This window comes from Molossus molossus, unplaced genomic scaffold (assembly GCF_014108415.1).
Source record: "Molossus molossus isolate mMolMol1 unplaced genomic scaffold, mMolMol1.p scaffold_m16_p_12, whole genome shotgun sequence".
NCBI lineage: Eukaryota > Metazoa > Chordata > Mammalia > Chiroptera > Molossidae > Molossus > Molossus molossus.
Window position 1 is genome coordinate 56,872,502 of NW_023425347.1, and position 19,688 is coordinate 56,892,189.

The 19,688-nt window shown below is 37.2% G+C and overlaps 1 protein-coding gene across 6 annotated transcripts in view; it reads right to left on the minus strand.

The window, feature by feature from the left end:
- Positions 1–5,655: 5,655 nt before the first annotated feature.
- ATG4C (autophagy related 4C cysteine peptidase) overlaps positions 5,656–19,688 on the minus strand; it is an 89,573-nt gene continuing 75,540 nt past the window's right edge. For 4 of the 6 annotated variants that reach the window (XM_036256646.1, XM_036256648.1, XM_036256647.1 and 1 more), the window contains one exon: positions 6,409–6,788. In XM_036256646.1, coding sequence (XP_036112539.1) covers positions 6,621–6,788 — 168 coding nt within the window. In that variant the 3' untranslated portion in view covers positions 6,409–6,620. Of the gene's footprint in view, positions 6,789–19,688 lie in introns of all 6 variants that reach the window. The other 2 variants (XM_036256651.1, XM_036256649.1) reach the window with 2 other exon arrangements.

A 19,688-nucleotide genomic window follows, 5' to 3' on the forward strand; every position in this document is an offset into this window, starting at 1 on the left:
CAAAAAAATAATTAAAGAAAACTTGGTGTCCTAACAAAAAAAAAAAAAAAAAAAAAAAAAAAAAAAGAAAAGATGTTCACCATCATTAGTCAGTAGGAAAATGCAAATCAAAACCACAATAAGGTATCACTTTACACATACTAGATGGCTAAAATAAAAAAGACAACAGTAAGAGTTGGGGAGAAAGTAGAAAAGTGTCACCCTCATACATGGTTGGGATTGTAACATGGTGCAGCCATATGGAAAACAACAATTTGGCAGTTCCTTAAATGACTAAACACAGAGCTACCATATGACCAACAATTCCACTCCTAAGCATATACACAGGAGAAATGAAAACAATGTTTGTTACAGAATTATTCATAATAGCCAAAAAGTGAGAATAGCCCATGTGTCTAACAACTGATGACTAAACAATATGTGGTATGTCCATCTAATGGCATATTAGTCGATAAGAAAAAAGAATCAAGTGCTGGCAATACATGCTACAAATCTTGAAAACATTATGCTAAGTGAAAAGAATCAGACACAAAAGACCACATATTGTATGATTCCATTTATATGAAATATCTGGAATAGGACATTCCATGCAAACAAAAAGTAGATTAGTTAATAGGTATAGGGTCTTTTTTTTGGGGGGGGAGTAATGAAAATGTTCTCCAAACATTTGTGGTGATCATTGCTCATCTCTGTGAAAATATTTAAAAACCACTGAAACTGTGTACTACAAAAGGATAAATCACAACTCAATAATGCTTTTACTTAAAAAAACAAAAACAGATACCACCTCACACCCACTAGGATGGCTATAATAAAAAATACATTAGACATTCATATGTAATCTGATTTCCTTTAAATCACATTATAGAGTTGGGACTTTTGAACATCAGCTGACAAACACCTTGAGCTCTGAACTGATGCTGCCTGCCAGCCAATATCACAATCTTTGTTTAGCAGCTTATACACCATTGTATTTTACACTTCATTTCCCCTTATTTTGTAAACATGACAGGAAAATAAAAAAATAACAGTGCTAAAACTCATAAGAAATGTAGGTCTCATAAATTTATTTAATTGGTATAAAGATAGAAACAATCATTAGCCTCAAAGAAATGTTCACTGGACTTTAAGTCAATCAGTTGTATGTCTGACTACGAAAGAACAAAAATAAAGACGACTATGAAATATTAAAACTGTATCATCCAAGATCATGTCAAGTCTATATGATTTAAAATAATTTTATACTTTAAAACTTATTTTTATAATAATTTTATACACTCTGGGACATTGAAAACATGTATGGTTCAGTTCCTTCACATTCAAGTGTTCTGAGTATTTACAAGAATATATTGTGTACAAAAATAAGTCTCTTTAGGTACAGACATGGGCTGGTAGCCACAAAACTGGCCAAGCACAAGGGGTCAGGATTAGGAACCAGTCATAAGACACAGGAAAAACCACTATGTAAGTCAGAGGCTTCAGACAATGTCAATATATAAACCAAAATATGAAAGACTTCTTCATCAAAGTTAAATTTTAAAAATTAGAATAAAAATTCAACCTATCAAACATGCTTAGAGTAATGTGAACATGAACAAAAAATAGAAGGGAAGATAGGCAAGTAAAAATAATATGTTGAGCCCTGGCCGGTTTGGCTCAGCGGTTAGAGCGTCGGCCTGCGGTCCTGAGAGACCCGGGTTCGGTTCCCGCTAAGGGCATGTACCTCGGTTGCAGTTTGTCCCCGGCCCTGGTCGGTTGTGCGGGTGGCAGCCACTCGATGTGTTCCTTTCACATCGACGTTTCTCTCTCTCTCTCTGTTCCTCTCTCTCCCTCCCACTCTACCTGAACAAAAAACGGAAAAATGTCCTCGGGTGAGAATAAAAAATAATAATAATAATAATATGTTGATATAGCAGAAATGTGGGGTGGATTTTTTTCTACACTATTTAAAATATTTTGGAATTAGCCCTGGCCAGTTTGGCTCAGCGGTTAGAGCGTCGGCCTGCGGTCCAGAGAGACCTGGGTTCGGTTCCCACTAGGGGCACGTATCTCGGTTGCAATTTGTCCCTGGCCCTGGTTGGTCGTGTGGGTGGCAGCCACGCAATGTGTTCCTTTCACGTCAATGTTTCTCTCTCTCTCTTTCTCCTTCCCACTCTATCTGAACAAAAAATGGAAAATGTCTTCAGGTGAGGATAAAAAAATATATATATGTGTGTATATATATGTGTATATATATTTTTTTGGAATTAATTAAATATATATACACACATATATATATGTACGTATCTCCATTAAAACCCTCTGATTACTAACTAGAATGCTGACCATAGACACTCCTGACTTGTTCCATTATGTGATCATCCAAATCCCAGGACTTATATTGTCTCCTTAATTCCAGCTCCAATTCCCCATCTTAGATTCATCAGCTATAAATTAATACAAGTTAATTGATCAGAACAGTGCTAGGTAAATAGTAAGTAGCATGCAAACATTAGCCACAGGGATGCCACACTGCACAGCTCCAGGGAGGGACATTCACATTACATACACTAAAAATTGTGTTCCCTGGCTCTGCGCAACACAGTATCCACTGTCTAGTTAGTACCAGTCAGTATTTACTTTTTTCCAATGCCTACATCAAATTTTAAATCATCCCAGACTGCAAGCCTTTTTAGTTCATATATTTTTATCTGTGTCAGTTTACTAGGGTTATTTGCCTAGACACAGTCAAAACTTGTCAATAATTCTCTCATCCTTTTATCAGACACATATTGAATTTCTAATTTTCCTTTCTTTACCCTTTCTGCTTATAAAATAACTCATTAATTCCTAATTCTTTATATAATTTCTATTATAATAATTTATATTATCTTAGTATAAAATATAATATGTATTATATTTAAAGTTATCAATGTAACTTTCAATAATTTAAATGAAAAATAATTCTCTGCAGAATTCTTTTATGATTCACTCTTAGAAAACATCCAGTATCTGGACTGTTGTCTGAAAATAGGAAAAGACTGAGTTTCTAAATTTCTGCAGGAATTGATTAGAGGGTAGCACAGTAATTTTCTACCTAATAACAAACATGTATTCTCCACTTTTAACATAGTTTTCTTATTGGGAGAGAATAAGTGAAATTTTGTAGCTGTAGTTGTGAATGTTTTGGGCCATTGCTTGCCACCAATTGTTGAGGACTGTAAAAAGGAAAGGAAAATGCTAATTCAGAAATGTGTCTTCAATAGTGACTCTAAGTATAGTATTTTTCAACGTTTATAGGCAAGAAGAAAGTCTTTATACAACCTTGAAAACCACACAAAAATGCTTAAGATTTCTAAATTGATTGAAGATTCATACTATAAAATGATATAAAATTTATATATTAGAATCAATAGGATGTTTCCAATTTTTCCTGGTCTGATGTTTCACGTTTTCTTCTCAAGATATTTGGTCTAAAACCTCAATTGAGTAGAGTACTATTGAATTGGGGTTGACTGACAATACTGAGGCTATCATAAATATTACGTGATAAATATTCTCCTAAAATTTTTTAAAAGACATTTGCTCTTTTTATAGAAACTAATAATCCCTTACCCCTTCCAGGAAATTGTCTCTATTGATATATTCTGGATATCTTGCTTCTATTTTACTATTATTTTAAATTCTCAGTTTCCTCTTTATGTCAGTTTCAATATTTAATATTTTTAAATGTGTTTTCATTTTCTGTTCTTCTTGAGTCTTCCTGTTTTTGGAAAATCCTTTATGTTTTTATGGTTGTATAGTCAATAAGACTTAGATATACAATGTAAGCTACAAAGGTGATCTCTGATAAACCATGAAAATGGAACTTGGTCCTAGTAGCCAAGAAATTAGCAGATTAAAATAAAAGGAATGGTTTGGCAGAAATACAGTGCTTTTTGTCACTGAATAACAGAAAATAGAGATCTCTAAAAAAGTAGAGATTTCTGACCTAAAATTGAATACATTAAAATCATTTTTGCTGTTTTGTTCCTTTATTTCTTCTCAAAACAAGATAAAATTAACTTTTATACTTTTAGATATGTTTGCCCTTGGACAATGTTAAATCCTACAGTTAGCAGAACACAAAAGTAACCTAAAATTTTAATCCACTAAAGTTATCTTCTCACTAATACAGATTTAATGGGATTAGTTTAATGTAAAAACAGGGAAAAAAAAGATACTTCAGGGAAATTCTTTTGGACATACTTACACTATAAAGGATCTTTTCATGCCCTCATTCAGCAAATGATGAGTCTCAGGATTGCCTGCTGGTGGTTAATACATTGACAAAAGGGAATTCAAAGTGTCAAGTTTTAGGAAGAAGAGAGAAAAGAAACCTTCACCATCAAAAGTCACATCAAGCATTTAAAAAATTCATTTCTGAAATGTCAATGGCAAAATCTAGTAACTTAATATTGATGTCCAAAAGAAGGATCCTGCTATCCTAATTCTAACAGAACACCCATTTTAGAATCCTGTTCTTTTTGACTTTCCTTCATTCCAGGCCGAAAGAGATCATCCATAAGCTTTATTGACTGAGTTTACTGGCTGTCAGAATTTGAAATGAAATCTGTGTTCAAAACAAAGTCTGAATCCAGAATATACAGTACCCCTATTCTACTCAGAATGAGGTAGTTTTGTTGCTGCCCCTCCAGTAGACGATGACAACTTTTTGTCTGGTCCTCAGTTGAAGTTGAATTAACAGGCAAGATAAATCCATCAGCCTATCTCTCAACTTGCATGAAGGTATGCCTTCTTTCATACATTATTATTAAATACTTTTAATAATAATTTCTAATTCTAAACATGTATTCTCAGTTGTGCGGATGATTGTATGGTTAAGATTTGTTTTGTCTATACGATATTCTGAATATTTTCAATATAATTCAATGGAAAGGAAGTTTCTGCCTCCTCTCACCTCCACCCCATCCAGGTGTAATTTTATCTCATTCCAATCCTGTTTAAAAACAATCCCCAAATATGCCGAGAACAGAGTGTTATCGTATAACTTGAAGCTTTTACAGAGTTCTTGTAAGAGACACTTATAATTAGTTCTGATTCACTGGAAGGTATGGGTGCTCTTATTCCACATGCTTGCAGAATCTTGTGAATTCTGCAGGTGTACAGGAACAAACTGCAATAATTTAGATGAGAGGACCACAGTGTATAAAATCAGGCCTACCACTGGCTTCTTGTTACTATACTGCTTTGACCTTATAGAAAATTAGTACTGGACTTAATTTGTCCAAATCTTATCTAGGAAAAAGAAAAATTTTAGACCTCAGACTATTTATTTAAATTCAATAAACTATCCTCACTGGGAAATGCCAAACCTCATTTCTCTCATCAGGCATACTAACAATCTGCCCACCCTCTGTTTCCGTTTGCATGCAACTCAAACCTAACAAATAGGCTCTCTAATGGAAGAGATCCATGACTTTAAATGATACACAATTTCATGTCTTTGTAGTCACCTCTCCACACTGAAACATGGAAGCTTCATAAAATAAGTTAATATTTTGCTTTCAGAGCAACAATATTATTTGCCTTCATTATAAATAAAGAGAATTCATTGGAGACAATGATTTTGCAAATGAAAGGATTAAAATAATCCCATTAAAGCCAAGACAACGGCATTTTATATTCTCACATCTTTATTAAAATATTTTTTTATCCTGGCTCAATAACTTGTACTTTTATATCACAAATTTGCCTTTAAATAACACATATCACACTTAAGGCAGATTTACCTTATAGACAGCCTCAGCTTCTAAACACCACTACACTGATTTATACAAATAACAAAAATCACATAGAGGAGCATCTGTTGATATCTTTCTTGGTACTTTAGATTTCAAAACCGCATAGTAAATAGAGTTCCCATAAAATTTAATTTTTGAGATAAGAAATAAATACTATTCCTATCTTAAAATTGCCTTTATCTGATTTGATTGGATGCCATTATTGTTAGTAACATAACCTTAAAATTTGTGGAGAAAACCAATACTTTATATTCACTCCTCAGGAAAGCACAACAGCAAGAAAAATGAGAAGCCATTATAAAATCATACTGCTGTCACCTAAACTCACAATTCTGTTTATATAATTTTATACATATAACAGCTAACAATTACTATTTAACACATCAAGATACATCCAAAAGTATCCCTTGGTTGTATTACTATCAGGAGGCCAGGCAGCACGAAAGATTCATTCTCTGTTTTCTGGTCATTCGAATAAACTGAAGCTTCTGAGACTATCTGGTAATCCCAGCTGGGGGGCCTTATCACAAACCCTTCGGAAACGAGTGGCCTCAAGCAGAAGTCAAAGACTGGCAGGCTGGCAGGTCAGGTCGCATTAGAAGATCTTAGCAAAATAGTAATGCAGCCAGAAACACTTGTTATTTATTGGAAGTCAACACTCATTAAATCATTTCTCTCTCAGAAAAATATTTTAAAACTTGTACATTTTCAAATGTTCTTTTTTAAAAGAACATATAAAATTAAGATATTTGTGAAAATAAACCAGTTTAATGTACACTTATTTCTCTTCATTTTCCCCTTCAAAGAGTTCTCACCAAGCACAAATGTGCTTATCTTTTAAAGCAAGACAAACTCTTCTGTGCTAAATCTTTTTAATCTTTTCTTTTCATCCTCTGAGAAAACGTCTTCTTTGTTGGTTGTAGTAGATGTAAAGTCATAGTCTCTGGAATGACCATTTACAAAAGTAAACAAGGGATATTTCTCTTTAGAAGAAAATTTCAGCATCTGTAACAGAAAGTACAGAAGAATCCTTTATCCAACAGTACACAGTAGGACCATATGACAAAATCTAATGTTTCAGCCCTGAATCTCTCGTTAGCTTTTCTCATTTATATTTACTCCATGCTATCGCTTTAATGTTCTGGCTAAAAGACAAAATTGATCAGCATTGTATAGTTTATAGCTAAATACCTACTTCTCCATTAGGACTAGCCATCAAAAATTAAGTATCATCCTCCTAACCCCACCCCCAGTACGTCTTCTGGTCACATTAGTTTGAAGGCTTACTCTCAAGAGTTAATATTTATGTCTTTTCAGTAGTAGCAGACAATGAAACAAAATGGCATCATGGACTACAGTAAAATATTGTGCAAGGTTGCTTGGTACCAGTAAAAGCAGCATCAACTTGAGTCAGAAGGTCTATTCTAATCTCAGTTCTGCAACTCACCTTGATGTGATCTTTGACAAATCACTCCACCTGAGTATTATCTATAAAACAGGGCAGCAGGTATCCAATCTCCTTACCTCAGAGAATTGTTAAGATGACCAAAATCAATAATAATAAGTTATTTTTAAACATGAAGTTTGGTCTTTCTAAAGATCACTGTATTTGAAAAAATATTTCTGCAAAAGTCTAGTCAACATAAAAAACAGTAATCTTATACATAGTAGTAATCTACACTTTACACAGTATTACCTTCTAGAGTTATGTTAGACAATTCGGAAGTGAAAAGAGCAATGCCTAGAATTTTGTGAGGACAATAGCAACCTTTATAACCACTGTCCATTTGGTATTCATCAACAAGCCAACAACCCATTCTAAACTATTTTAAATCTTTCTGTTAAACAAGTTCTATTAAAACAAAGAAAAACAATTTTCATTAAAAAATAAATCCAGAGGACTTCCAGTCAAGATGGGGGCGTAGGTAAACACGTTATCACGTCCTCCCACAATCCCATCAAAGTTACAACTAAACTACAGAACAACCATCATTCATAACCGCCTGAAATCAAGCTGAATAGAAGTCCTACAACTACGGAATGAAAGCAGCAGCCACATCCAGACTGGTAGGAGGGGCGGCACGAGGGGCAGGGGTGGTGCGACGGGCTGGTCCCACACCCACGTGTGGCAGATAAAAATCAGGAAGATACCTCGGCTGGGAAGGTCCTTCCTGAGGACTGAGGAGTCCCCCGTCCCACACCAGGTGCCCCGCTCAGGGTTCCAGTGCCAGGAAGAGAATCCCCATAACTTCTGGCTGGAAAAACCAGCAGGAACTGAGGCTCAGGGAAGCTGACACGGCTGGAGCCCCAGGCAGCTCCTTAAAGGGCCCGCGCACGGACTTATCGGACTCTCTCCCTCTATGCTCCGAGGGGAGGCAGCTTGAGGGGCGCCAGAGACACACAGGGAAGAACTGAGCTGTTTGGCACTGGAGCGAGGGCTGGAGAGGGGGCTTTCTCCGGGACAAAGGTGCTGTCAGACGCCTTTGTTCCTTTGGTGAGCCCTTCCCGGGGGGCAGCAGACAGAAGCCATATCTGGGACTCCAGCAACCTGGCTCACACTGGTAGCCCCGCCCTGGTGACTTCCTGGGGCCCCGCCCCACCCCACCCAACTATCAGGCCCACCCAAGCTGTTGCCAGTTGCTTAACCATAGGATTGGCCTGTCTTGGATCCTGCTTCAGGTTTTTCCTAAATTCTTTCAAACAAGCAGCATCTGGTCTCAGCTAGCCCCATACTGCTTGTTAAGTAATACACTGAAACAAACACAGGAAGGCAGCCAAAATGAGGAGACAAAGAAACAGGTCCCAAATGAAAGAACAGAACAAAACCCCAAGAAAAGAACTAAGCGAAATGGAGATAAGCAACCTAACAGATGCTGAGTTCAAAATACTGCTTATAAGGATGCTCAATGAACTTAGTGAGAACCTCAGTAAACTTAGTGAGGGCCTCAAGAGCATAAAAAAGGACCAGTCAGAAATCATGGATGCAGTTAGAAGGAGGCATTAACTGAAATAAAGAATAATTTACACAGCTTCAATAACAGAGAACGTAAATCCAAGGAGCAAATCATCGATTTGGAATATAAGGAAGCAAAAAATGCCCAATCAGAACAGCAAAAAGAAAAAAGAATCCAAAAAATGAGGATAGTGTAAGGAGCCTCTGGGACAACTTCAAGCGTACCAACATTCACATCTTGGGGGTGCCGGAAGGAGAAGAGCGAGAACAAGAAATCGAAAACCTGTTTGAAATAATAATGGCAGAAAACTTTCCTAACTTGGTGAAGGAAACAGACATACAAGTCCAGGAAGCAGAGAGTCCCAAACAAGATGAACCCCAAGAGGCCCACACCAAGACACGTCATCATCAAAATGCAAAAGGTTCAAGACAAAGAGAGAATCTTAGAAGCAGCAAGAGAAAGGCAGCTAGTTACCTACAAGGGAGTTCCCATAAGGCTGTCAGCTGATTTCTCAAAAGAAACTTTGCAGGCCAGAAGGGAGTGGCAAGAAATATTCAGAGTGATGAAAAGCAAGAACCTACAACCAAGATTACTCTATCCTGCAAAGCTGTCATTTAGAATCGATGGCCATATAAAGACTTTCCCAGACAAGAAAACGTTAAAGGAGTTCATCACCACCAAACCGTTATTATATGAAATGATGAACAAACAAAATGGCAATGAATACATATCTATCAACAATGGAATCTACAAACAAAATGAACAGGTAGAACAGAAACATTCTCATAGATACAGAGAACATTTTGTTGGCTGCCAGTTGGGAGGGGGCTTGGGGGAATGGGTGAAAAAGTTGAAGAGATTAAAAAGTATAAATTCATTGCTAGACTGACAAACCTCAAAGGAAAAGGGGTTGGGGGGGGGAGAAATAAACCAAAGAACTTATATGTATAACCAATAGACACAGACAATAGTGTGGGAAAAGGTGGGAGGGGGGTGGGAGTAGGGAGGAGGGGGTCAATGAGGGAAAAATGTGGAACATCTGTAGTATATTTTATATTCAACAATAAAGATTAGAAAAAATAAATAAATAAATAAATAAATCCAAAATTTTGAATGAAGGATGTTTTGACAGAAACCAACTTTTCTATAGGTAACCCGGAACTATAAGAAAGATTTTGAAAAGTTTGTGTGAATTACAGAGAATGCTGGAAATAATACCAAGAGCCCTTATACAGGGTGAGGCAAAAGTAGGTTTACAGTTGTTCATATGAGAAAATAATACAACAACTAATAAATAATAATACAAGAATAAACTGTTTCACCTATTCACAACTGTAAACCTACTTTTGCCTCACTGTGTACATCATTCATCATGATCAATTATATAATTTGTTCTTAAAGGATAATTTCTGGGGAAAAACCAAAATCTATCAAATGTCAATATTCAACTGAAGGGTAATCAAATTCTTATATATTACATTTATAGATTCTCTTGAAACATGGCTAAAATAAATATGTATCCCTGGTCTACAGACAGAATCAATGTTAAACTAAAAATATTTCAATGAAAGAATATGAAATACATTTTAATAATATAGCAAAAGAAAAAATAATAATAATATAGCCAAAGATACAAGAAACAGATTTGATATCCAAAAGGCAAATCAAAGATTTCTGTTCTAGAAAGTCAAATATTTTATCACATTTTTCCTATGTACTAACTTGACAAGTTTCAGAATTTACAAAGAAAAAAGCTGAAGGACAGAAATTATGCAATTTCTTCCATCATAATGCTGGTAGTTGTAAGAACAGAAATAGACCAGGAGATGACCAATTGTCCCAGGCCAAAACCTTTTCCACTAGTCTCTGCCAGCACACAGATAAACGTATACCCAGTAAAGAGCAGTCTGTACCTGTGTGGTCTATATTCGCCACAGTGGAGCTACACTTAATGTAGGGGTTAGGTTCCAAAGTCAGCCCATAATATAAAAATCAAATATAGTCAAAATCCTTATAGTTAAAATTAGCTTCAAAAAGCCCTTAAATTGTTTAAAAGGGGTGTTCAGTACCATCTGCAAATGTGCAATAGGGTACATAGTAATGTATAGTATGTATATAATAAATAGTATACATGGAAAATTACATACCTGTTTTATTACAAGTTCATGTACTTGAGGTGAAGTAAGTTAAATGTGCACATGATGTTAACCCCACACTATCTCCTTACTACTCATTCTAAATTACTGTAAACCAACTTTTATCCGCCACTGTTCTGAAAATTCTCTTCTGGTCTACAACTAAAAAGGCATCTTATTAGTTCCTGTTCTCTTGATATTTCTACAGCAATCAACACTTCTGAATATTTCTTTCTTAAAATATTTACTTCCCATAATTTCTATAGTATTTCTTCACTTTCCTGTTTCTCCTATTTTCTGAAGTATTTCTTCTATTTCTCCTTCATTGACTCCACTTAATCCTACATTCCAAAATGTAGATATTAGTTAATTATTGATCCTTTATCGTCTCCATATATTTTATCTTCTCTCTTAAAAATATTATTTACTCTGCCCTAGCCAGTTTGGCTCAGAGGTTGGAGCACTGGCCCACAGACCAAAGAGTCACAGGTTCAATTCTGGTCAAGGGCACGTACCTCAGTTGTAGTTCAGTCCCCAGCCTTGGTTGGGGTCATGTGGGAGACAACCAATCAATGTGTGTCTTTCACATTTATGTTTTTCTCTCTCTCTCTTTCTGAAAATAAATGGGAAAAAAATAATATATATATTATATATAAAATATGTTATATATAAAAATATATATATTAAAAATTATATATACACACACAAACATACACACACCATTTACTCTGAATTTTAACCATTTCACTATTAGCCTTTATTAGCATCCATGTTTTACAGATAAGGGAACTGTAATATTGAGGGGTTAAGTGACTTGTGTAAGTTCATACAGCTAGAAAATGACAGCGCCAGGATTTAAGCATAAGCATTCTGGTTCTATCATAACCACTACAGTAAGTGGAGGCATGTTGCAAAATCAACTCAAACTGATCATACCAAAATAAAATGATTATTTCTTCCTTCCAAAATCAGCTACCTTCCAGTTTTCTCTATTCCTGTCATTGGTATCATAATTTATATTAATTAGGAATGGTTTTTGTTGCAAGTGACAAACAAAAACAAAATAAAAAACAACAAATAACGGCTTTGAGTAATGGGAATTGTTTTTATCACATAACGCAAGTCTGACATTGTACTTTAGTTAATTAATGTCAAACAGCTTCTACAATTCTCTTGGCCTTTCCCTCATGATCACAGAAGACTGCTGAAATGCCAGGTGTTGCGTAAGCATCCAATGCAGGGGGTGGGTGGGTGTAAGCAGAGCGACAGCATTGCAGCTATATCTACTATTCCATCAGAAGAGCAAAAGCATTCCCAAAGCTTCCAGCACACATCCACTTACATTTCGCTAGGCAAACTGTGTTTAAATACAAGGCAGACCAAGAAAACTGAGTATTCGGGTGGACACACTGTTACCCCAAATAAAATCAGGATTCTCTTAGCAAAACAGGGAGGTGGATATCAAACAGGTAACTAATGGTGCTTACACACCATTCAGAAAGAACCACGATAAAAGTGAAACAGGGCAATGTGGTAAGCAAGGGCTGAAAGGTTTCTGTAGGTCGTGGGCTCAGAAAGGCCAAGCTAAGACCTGAATGACAATGAGTCAGACATCAATGTTCTAAGACAGGAGCACTCCAGGCAACAAACTCCGCCAGTACAAAGGCCTAGGACGCCAGCACACGCAGCACACAGAGCATGCATCCTCCAAGAACAGAAAGAGGGCCAGGGGGGCTCAGGGCTGGAGGAAAAGAAAAAGAGTGGAAGACAAAAGCTATTTGACACAGGCCCTTGTCAGCTACATTAACAAGTGATTTAAGTTTCATTGTTTCCTTAAACAGTCTACCTCATAAGTTTCTACCATAAACATCTCATAACATTCTACCCTAGTGTTTCTGCTCATGATGCCTTTATCATCTAGCCATCCCTCTTACTAGCTTTTTGATGTAGAAACTCTATCAGTCCGTAAAGTTTCAGCCCAAGTCCCACTGGTAAGTATCCTGATCCACATTGAATACTCCATCTGCAAGCCCTATAGATTTGTCTAGTATAGGGTAAGGATTACAAACATGGACCACAGACCTTAGACAATCTCAGTCAAAACTTGGCTGATCTTTATAATTGTGTGACCCTGGACAAGTTACTTAACCAGACTGTCTCATTTTTTTTATTGCAAAATGTCAGTATTACAACATCCATTTGACAGAGTTGTTGTGAGGACTGATGGGTAATATACATAAATAATTACAAGATTGCCTGGGATCGTACGGTATTGGCCATTACCATTATTATTGCCATTATTATCATAATATTAGCCTTCTGGCATTAAATATACTCTTATACAGTCATTTTATTATCCATTTCATGTCTTCCCAACTAAATCATAAGCCTCTGAAGATTTTTTTTTTTTTTATCCTCACCTGAGGATATTTTTCCATTTTTTTTGTACAGATAGAATGGGAGGGAGAGAGAGTGAGAAACATCGACGTGAAGGGACACATCGAGTGGTTGCCACCCGCACGACCAACCAGGGCCGGGGACAAACTCAACCGAAGTACGTGCCCTTAGCGGGAACCGAACCCGGGTCTCCCCAGACCGCAGGCCGATGCTCTAACCGCTGAGCCAAACTGGCCAGGACAGGCCTCTGAAGATTTTTAAAGAAATCAGAGTTCCTATTATTAAATCCCAGAGGTTAAAAAAAAAAAAAAACTATAAAAAGATATATCATTCATATTTCACTTGGAAAATACAGAACTATAAGGAGGGAAAATATAATCATAAACATAATAAACCTGAAACTAAACTGTTTTGAAAAGACATTTTAGTAAAATAGTGAGGGGTATGGGAAATTGTGTACCACTGCAGAAAATGGGACTGTTTGCCCTAGAAGAGAAAGCAAACTTATTCTCTTACTTCATGGGACAAAGGAGTAAAAATTATATGTGTACTGATTCCAACTGAATATAAGAAATGCTTCTTTAACAATAAGGATCTGTCCAAAATGGAAAAGACTTCCATGGAAAATAACTAGTTCACTATCACCTGAAACAAAGATTAGATAGTCAACTGTCTAGACTACGGACTGATATATAAATGAGAGACTGTACAGAATAGTGCTTATAAGCACATGTTTTCAAGTTGAACTGTCTGAGATCTGAATCTCAGCACTACCGTTTATGAGTTGTGACCTTTGTGAAAGTTACTGAACCTCCGTAAGTGTGAGATTATCTGTAAAATGGAGTTACCTCTTTACCTCAGAAGGTTGTGTAGATTAAATGAGAACATGTATATAATGTGCTTAGTTAGCGCAGTGTGTGACATATAGCAAGGATTCAACAAATGTTGGCTTTGGATTGGAAGAAGCTCTAAGATCTCGTGGGTCTCTAAAATTCAATGGCTGCATTAGAAATTTTGTTCTATAGCTAGAGGACAACTGGCCATATTTATTTGCCAACTGGAAAATATTTTTCCCTGTGTTGATATTCATTCTATAATCAAGTGATTAATTTCCTAATATTCACATTTTTATTTGAGATGTTCTGGCCTTAAATACCAGCACTACTAGGTAATAAGTTGATCACTGAACAAGAGTATTTTATTTGATAATGATCTTTAGTCTGGGAACAAGTAAAAAGATGAGGAAGAAAAGGGGGCTTGAAATAAGACTAAAATAATCAACATCAGGCCCTTGACCAGACAGCAAAGCAGAGGACATACTCTAAATTCAGGGGCTGGGAGAGATATGTGCTGGAAGGATACCTATGAAAGGTAAGCAAGTCCACCTTGCAGAACTTGGAGAGAAATCATATATAAAGGCACAAAAACAGGGCGAGACACGAAACTGAGAGGGGAAGTGATGGACGCCTGCACATAGACTCCATCCCCAGGTCCTTTCTCACAACAGCGATCCCTCTTAGCCTCCCACCAGCCATCCCACACACAGGAAAATAAAGATTTATTCTTTGGGAAAAACAAATAAAGCTATAAACTCTAGTACAGCAGGCAGAATGATGACTACAGAAGCTGAGGAATTAAGTGACAGCCTGAAACACTAAACGGTAGGGACCTAGCATCCTTCACTTCCTGCCCCTGGAGCACCAGCAGGCAACATACATTCTACAGGCAGATGGCAAAACTTTTCTCCAAAAAAAAAATAAAACAACTAGAGAAAGGACAGTCACTTACTAACATATGCAGGTCACCCAATAAAAAGGCAGGCTCATCACCCAATTACCCTAGCATGAAGGTCACGAGGTAAAAAGCCATGCTCAAACACACAGAACTCCTCCCAGCTTGTCAGTGCTTCACAGAACCTCCACTCGGCCTTTTAGTCCCTTACCCAAATATAAACAGACACTGAGGATCACCAGTCACTTGGGGGAAAAGTATCTGGTGGAAAACCGGAAGATTAAAATAAAACAAAACAAAAAGAGATCATAATAAAACATAAACAGCAAAAGAAGGAGAACAAAACTTCAAAATTATTGTAATTAATTTCCTTGAGGAGAAAAGAAAACTGCATTAATATGCTAAAAAGATGCTAAAAAGGAATAATAGAAAAATAACTCCTAGAAATTTAAATATCATAATTGAAATTTAAGAATAGAAGACTTAGAAGATGAAATGATAAAGACATGGAAAACAGAAAAAAAAAGATAGGAAAATCAGAGGAACGATTCAAAAGGCCCAACAACTGTATAAGAGTTCCAGAAAGAAAATGAAGAAAACGAAGGAGAGAATATGTTTTTGTTTTGTTTTTAATTTCAAGAAATTTCCCACGCCCTGGCCGGTTTGGCTCAGCGGTTGGAGCGTCCGCCTGCGGTCTGGAGAGACCCAGGTTCGATTCCCGCTAAGGGCACGTACCTCGGTTGCAGTTTGTCCCCGGCCCTGGTTGGTCGTGCAGGTGGCAGCCACTCGATGTGTCCCTTTCACATCGATGTTTCCCTCTCTCTCTCTTCCTCTCTCTCCCTCCCATTCTATCTGTACAAAAAATGGAAAAAAGTCCTCAGGTGAGGATTAAAAAAAAAGAAATTTCCCAGAAAAGAAGGAAACAGGACAATTGATAAAAAAGAATGTAAACCAAGACACATAATAAAGTTTCAGAATACAAGCTACAAATAATAATAGCTAACACTTTATATAGTACCTACTATAAATCAGGCATTCATTTAGTAAATTGTTTAACCTTTATAATGATGTCACAGAAAGAGGGAGCCATTATTATTTTCATTTCATGAGAAAACATAGAGAGGTTAAGCAATGTGGCCAAAGGTACTCAGGAATGGGGTAGTGGTGCTAGGTTTCAAACTCAAAAACTTTTAGAAAAAAGTTTACATTTACATTTAGAGGAAAAGAACTGAGTGATGTCAAACTTCTCAATAGCCACACTGGATGCTAGAAGGAAGCAGAGCAATGTCTCCAAAGTTTGGGGTGGGGGTAGAGGGGAATTATTGTCACTCTAGAATTCTATACCAAATCAAATTATCAATGAATTAAAGATAGAATAGAGATGGTCAAACATGTAAGAATTCAAAAACCTTACTATCGCCCTGGCCGGTTTGGCTCAGCGGTTAGAGCGTCGGCCTGCGGTCTGGAGAGACCCGGGTTTGGTTCCCGCTAAGGGCATGTACTTCGGTTGCAGTTTGTCCCCGGCCCTGGTCGGTCGTGCGGGTGGCAGCCACTCGATGTGTCCCTTTCACGTCGATGTTTCTCTCTCTCTCTCTCTTCCTCTCTCACCCTCCCACTCTATCTGTACAAAAAATGGAAAAATGTCCTCAGGTGAGGATAAAAAAAAAAAAAAAAACCTTACTATCTAGGCATCCTTTTTTTAGGAAGATACTAGAATCTATACATCAGCAAAACAAGAAAATAAACTAAGGAAAGATTCAGAAGACACAGAGCCAATTCTGGGAAAGTACCATTAGGAAGTTCCAAATGAACAGCTCTGCATCAGGTCTAGAGAATAGTTACTACGGGAGGGAACAGAAAACTGAAAGAAGAAAGTCTCCAGAAAAGGAACGAAAGGAGAAAAAAATAATAGATTTTCTAACATTTGTACTTACAAAAAATTTGCTGCTAGGTATCTGACAGATATGAGTCAACATTTAGGGAAAAAAGCAATAGGTACAAAGCAAACCAAGGAAATGAAAACGGGGTGGAGGTTAAGGGGAATATTAACTCCAAGAAAACAAAGACAAGAAATAAAAAGAAATGTAATCACCCTAATCAGTGTGGCTCAGTTGGTTGGGTGTCATCCTATGCACTGAAAGGTCACCAGTTGGATTCCTGGTCAGGGCACATGTCCAGGTTGTGGATTCAGTCCCCAGTTAGGGTATGTGCCGGAGGCAACTGATCACTGTTTCTCTCTCTCTAAAGTCAATAAAAACATATTTTAAAAAGAGAAATGCAATCATAGCACACTATGTGACTAGTAAACAATATTATGGAGGCATAATAATGTGAACACTGAATAGTGATTTAATCAAAATCTGAGAGAGTATGGCTGGGAGAAGGAGAAACGGGGTGAAGGTGATACCATTGTATGAACCTAGTTATGAATAAATGGAAAGGACAAAGGGGAAGGCCAAATAGTATAGGCATGCCATTTGTGCAGCTTTGCCAGGAAGCTGCAGTTTAACACTCCCCAGGAAGCCACTGGTCCATTCCTCACGGATCGCTGGGGGAAGGGACTAGACAGGGGAAGAATAGACACATGCCCAGTAAAGTCTTGGTGACATGGGGAAGGTACACCAGGGAACAGGTCATCAACCAGAGTAGGCTCAGCCACTGCAAGCACAGGAAGATTTGAGATATTTAATCTCCTAAACAAAGGAGTTTGCTCTCTTGCTCGCTCTTGATTCCTGGCCTGCAGGGCTCTCATGCTCCTGCTCTCTTGCATTTCCACAGACGCACAGCCATGTGGACCCCACACAATGGACTAATGGGCTGCAAATAGCCTGATGCTACACCAGACCCAGCTCCACATGGAACAGAAACTTCAGACGCTAGTTTTGCTTCTAGCTCTACGGAATCACCAGCTGCACATCTTCCAGGACTGGATTAAGGGAAATGGGACTTTGGAAACACAGAGAAGTAATTCCATGAAAATAAAGCTTTCTACCACATTTAATTCTGCCATGGGGACCTCTGGAAATGCTTACTCCAGCGATACCCCAAGAACCCCACTCCCACTAGCAATAGAGAAAGACCATCCATGCATTTCTTCAATAATGAAAGGATATGAAAAGAGAGCTAAATCCTCAAGTACTATTAACAAGAAACTAATAGATAATGTCTAAAATGGATTATCAAGAAATGGTAGAATAAACACATTACTTAGAAATGTAGAGGTGAAAACCTAAATGGCTAGAAGAGGTAAAAATGACTCTCTCTGAGAAGGTACTCTGTGGAGTGGGGAGTAACATGGCAAGGGATTCCTGTTTTTCAGCATAAACCTTTTTTTGCAATTTCACTTTTAAAAATATGTGCATATTTTACATTGATTAAAATGAAAATAGTTTTTTGGTCCAGATACTGAGTTATATATTAAGTAAATGCACTATTATAAAACCTCAGCAATTTAAGAAAATTACAATAACAGGAATAGGTGAAAATACACTGGATCCGCTATAATTCAATTCACGGAGCTCCTTGATAATTTATAAGACAAATTTATAATAAAGTCTCTTTAATCCATGCTTCATTCAACAAATATTTATTGAACTTCCATAATGTGACAGGCAGCTCTAGGCACTGGAGACACAATAATAAACAAAACCAACAAATATCCCCGCCCTTGTTGAGATTACATTTCAGTGGAGTGGACAGGTAATAAATAAATTAAATAAGCATAACGACATATATATGACATAGCAGACTATATATATGTATGTGTGTGTGCAGGCGTGCACTTAAATAAATGTGCTAAAGAGAAAAATAACACATGGGGGGATAATAAGTGGGGGGCAGGGAAGGCCTAAGAAGGTGACACCTGAGTCAAGACCTGAGAGCAGCAAAGGAGGGGAGAGAACCGGGGTGTGCCTCAGGAAGAGACTGCGGGCCCAGGAGACAGGCAGAGGCCTCGCACAGAAGGTGCCTAGCATTTTGGAAGAGGCTAGCAACAACCCCAAGGAAGCTATGAGGGTAGATGAAGGGTGACAATGGTAGTGGTGAGAAGTTACCAAGTCCTAAACATATTCCAAAGGGCAGATTATAGGATTTGCTGCTGGATTGGAGATGAAGTGTGAGACTGAGCAAGGTATCCAAAATAACTCCAAGTTTTTAGACTGAGCACCCAGAAAAAACAAAATTGTATTTATAGAGTAAATAAATTCTTCTTATTTGGTTTACTTTAGTTTTGTAATTAACTTTTGTAACAAAATTTCTTTAAATAGATGTAAGATAAAACTGTAACCCTGTGTTCCTTTCTCATGTGGTAAAAAAATAAAACTATTTTTTAATGTTAGGATTTTAAAAGTAGATCTCAATTATATAGTTACATCTTACAACTTAAAAAATATTTAAGCAAATATTTTATAAATATAATTATTTAGAGGGTCATGATGAGATTAATCCTGCCACAAAGAGCAATGATAAGAAATGGATCGGGCCCAGCCAATGTGGCTCAGTGGACTGAGCGTCGTCCCATGGACTGGAAGGTCCCGGTTCTGTTCCTGGTCAGGGCACATGCCCAGGTTGTGGGGTCGATCCCCGGTGGGGGTGTGCAGGAGCCAGCCAATGTTTCTCTCTCACATCGATGTTTCTATCTCTCTGTCCCTCTCCCTTCCTCTCTCTCTAAAATCAATAATAAAGGGGAA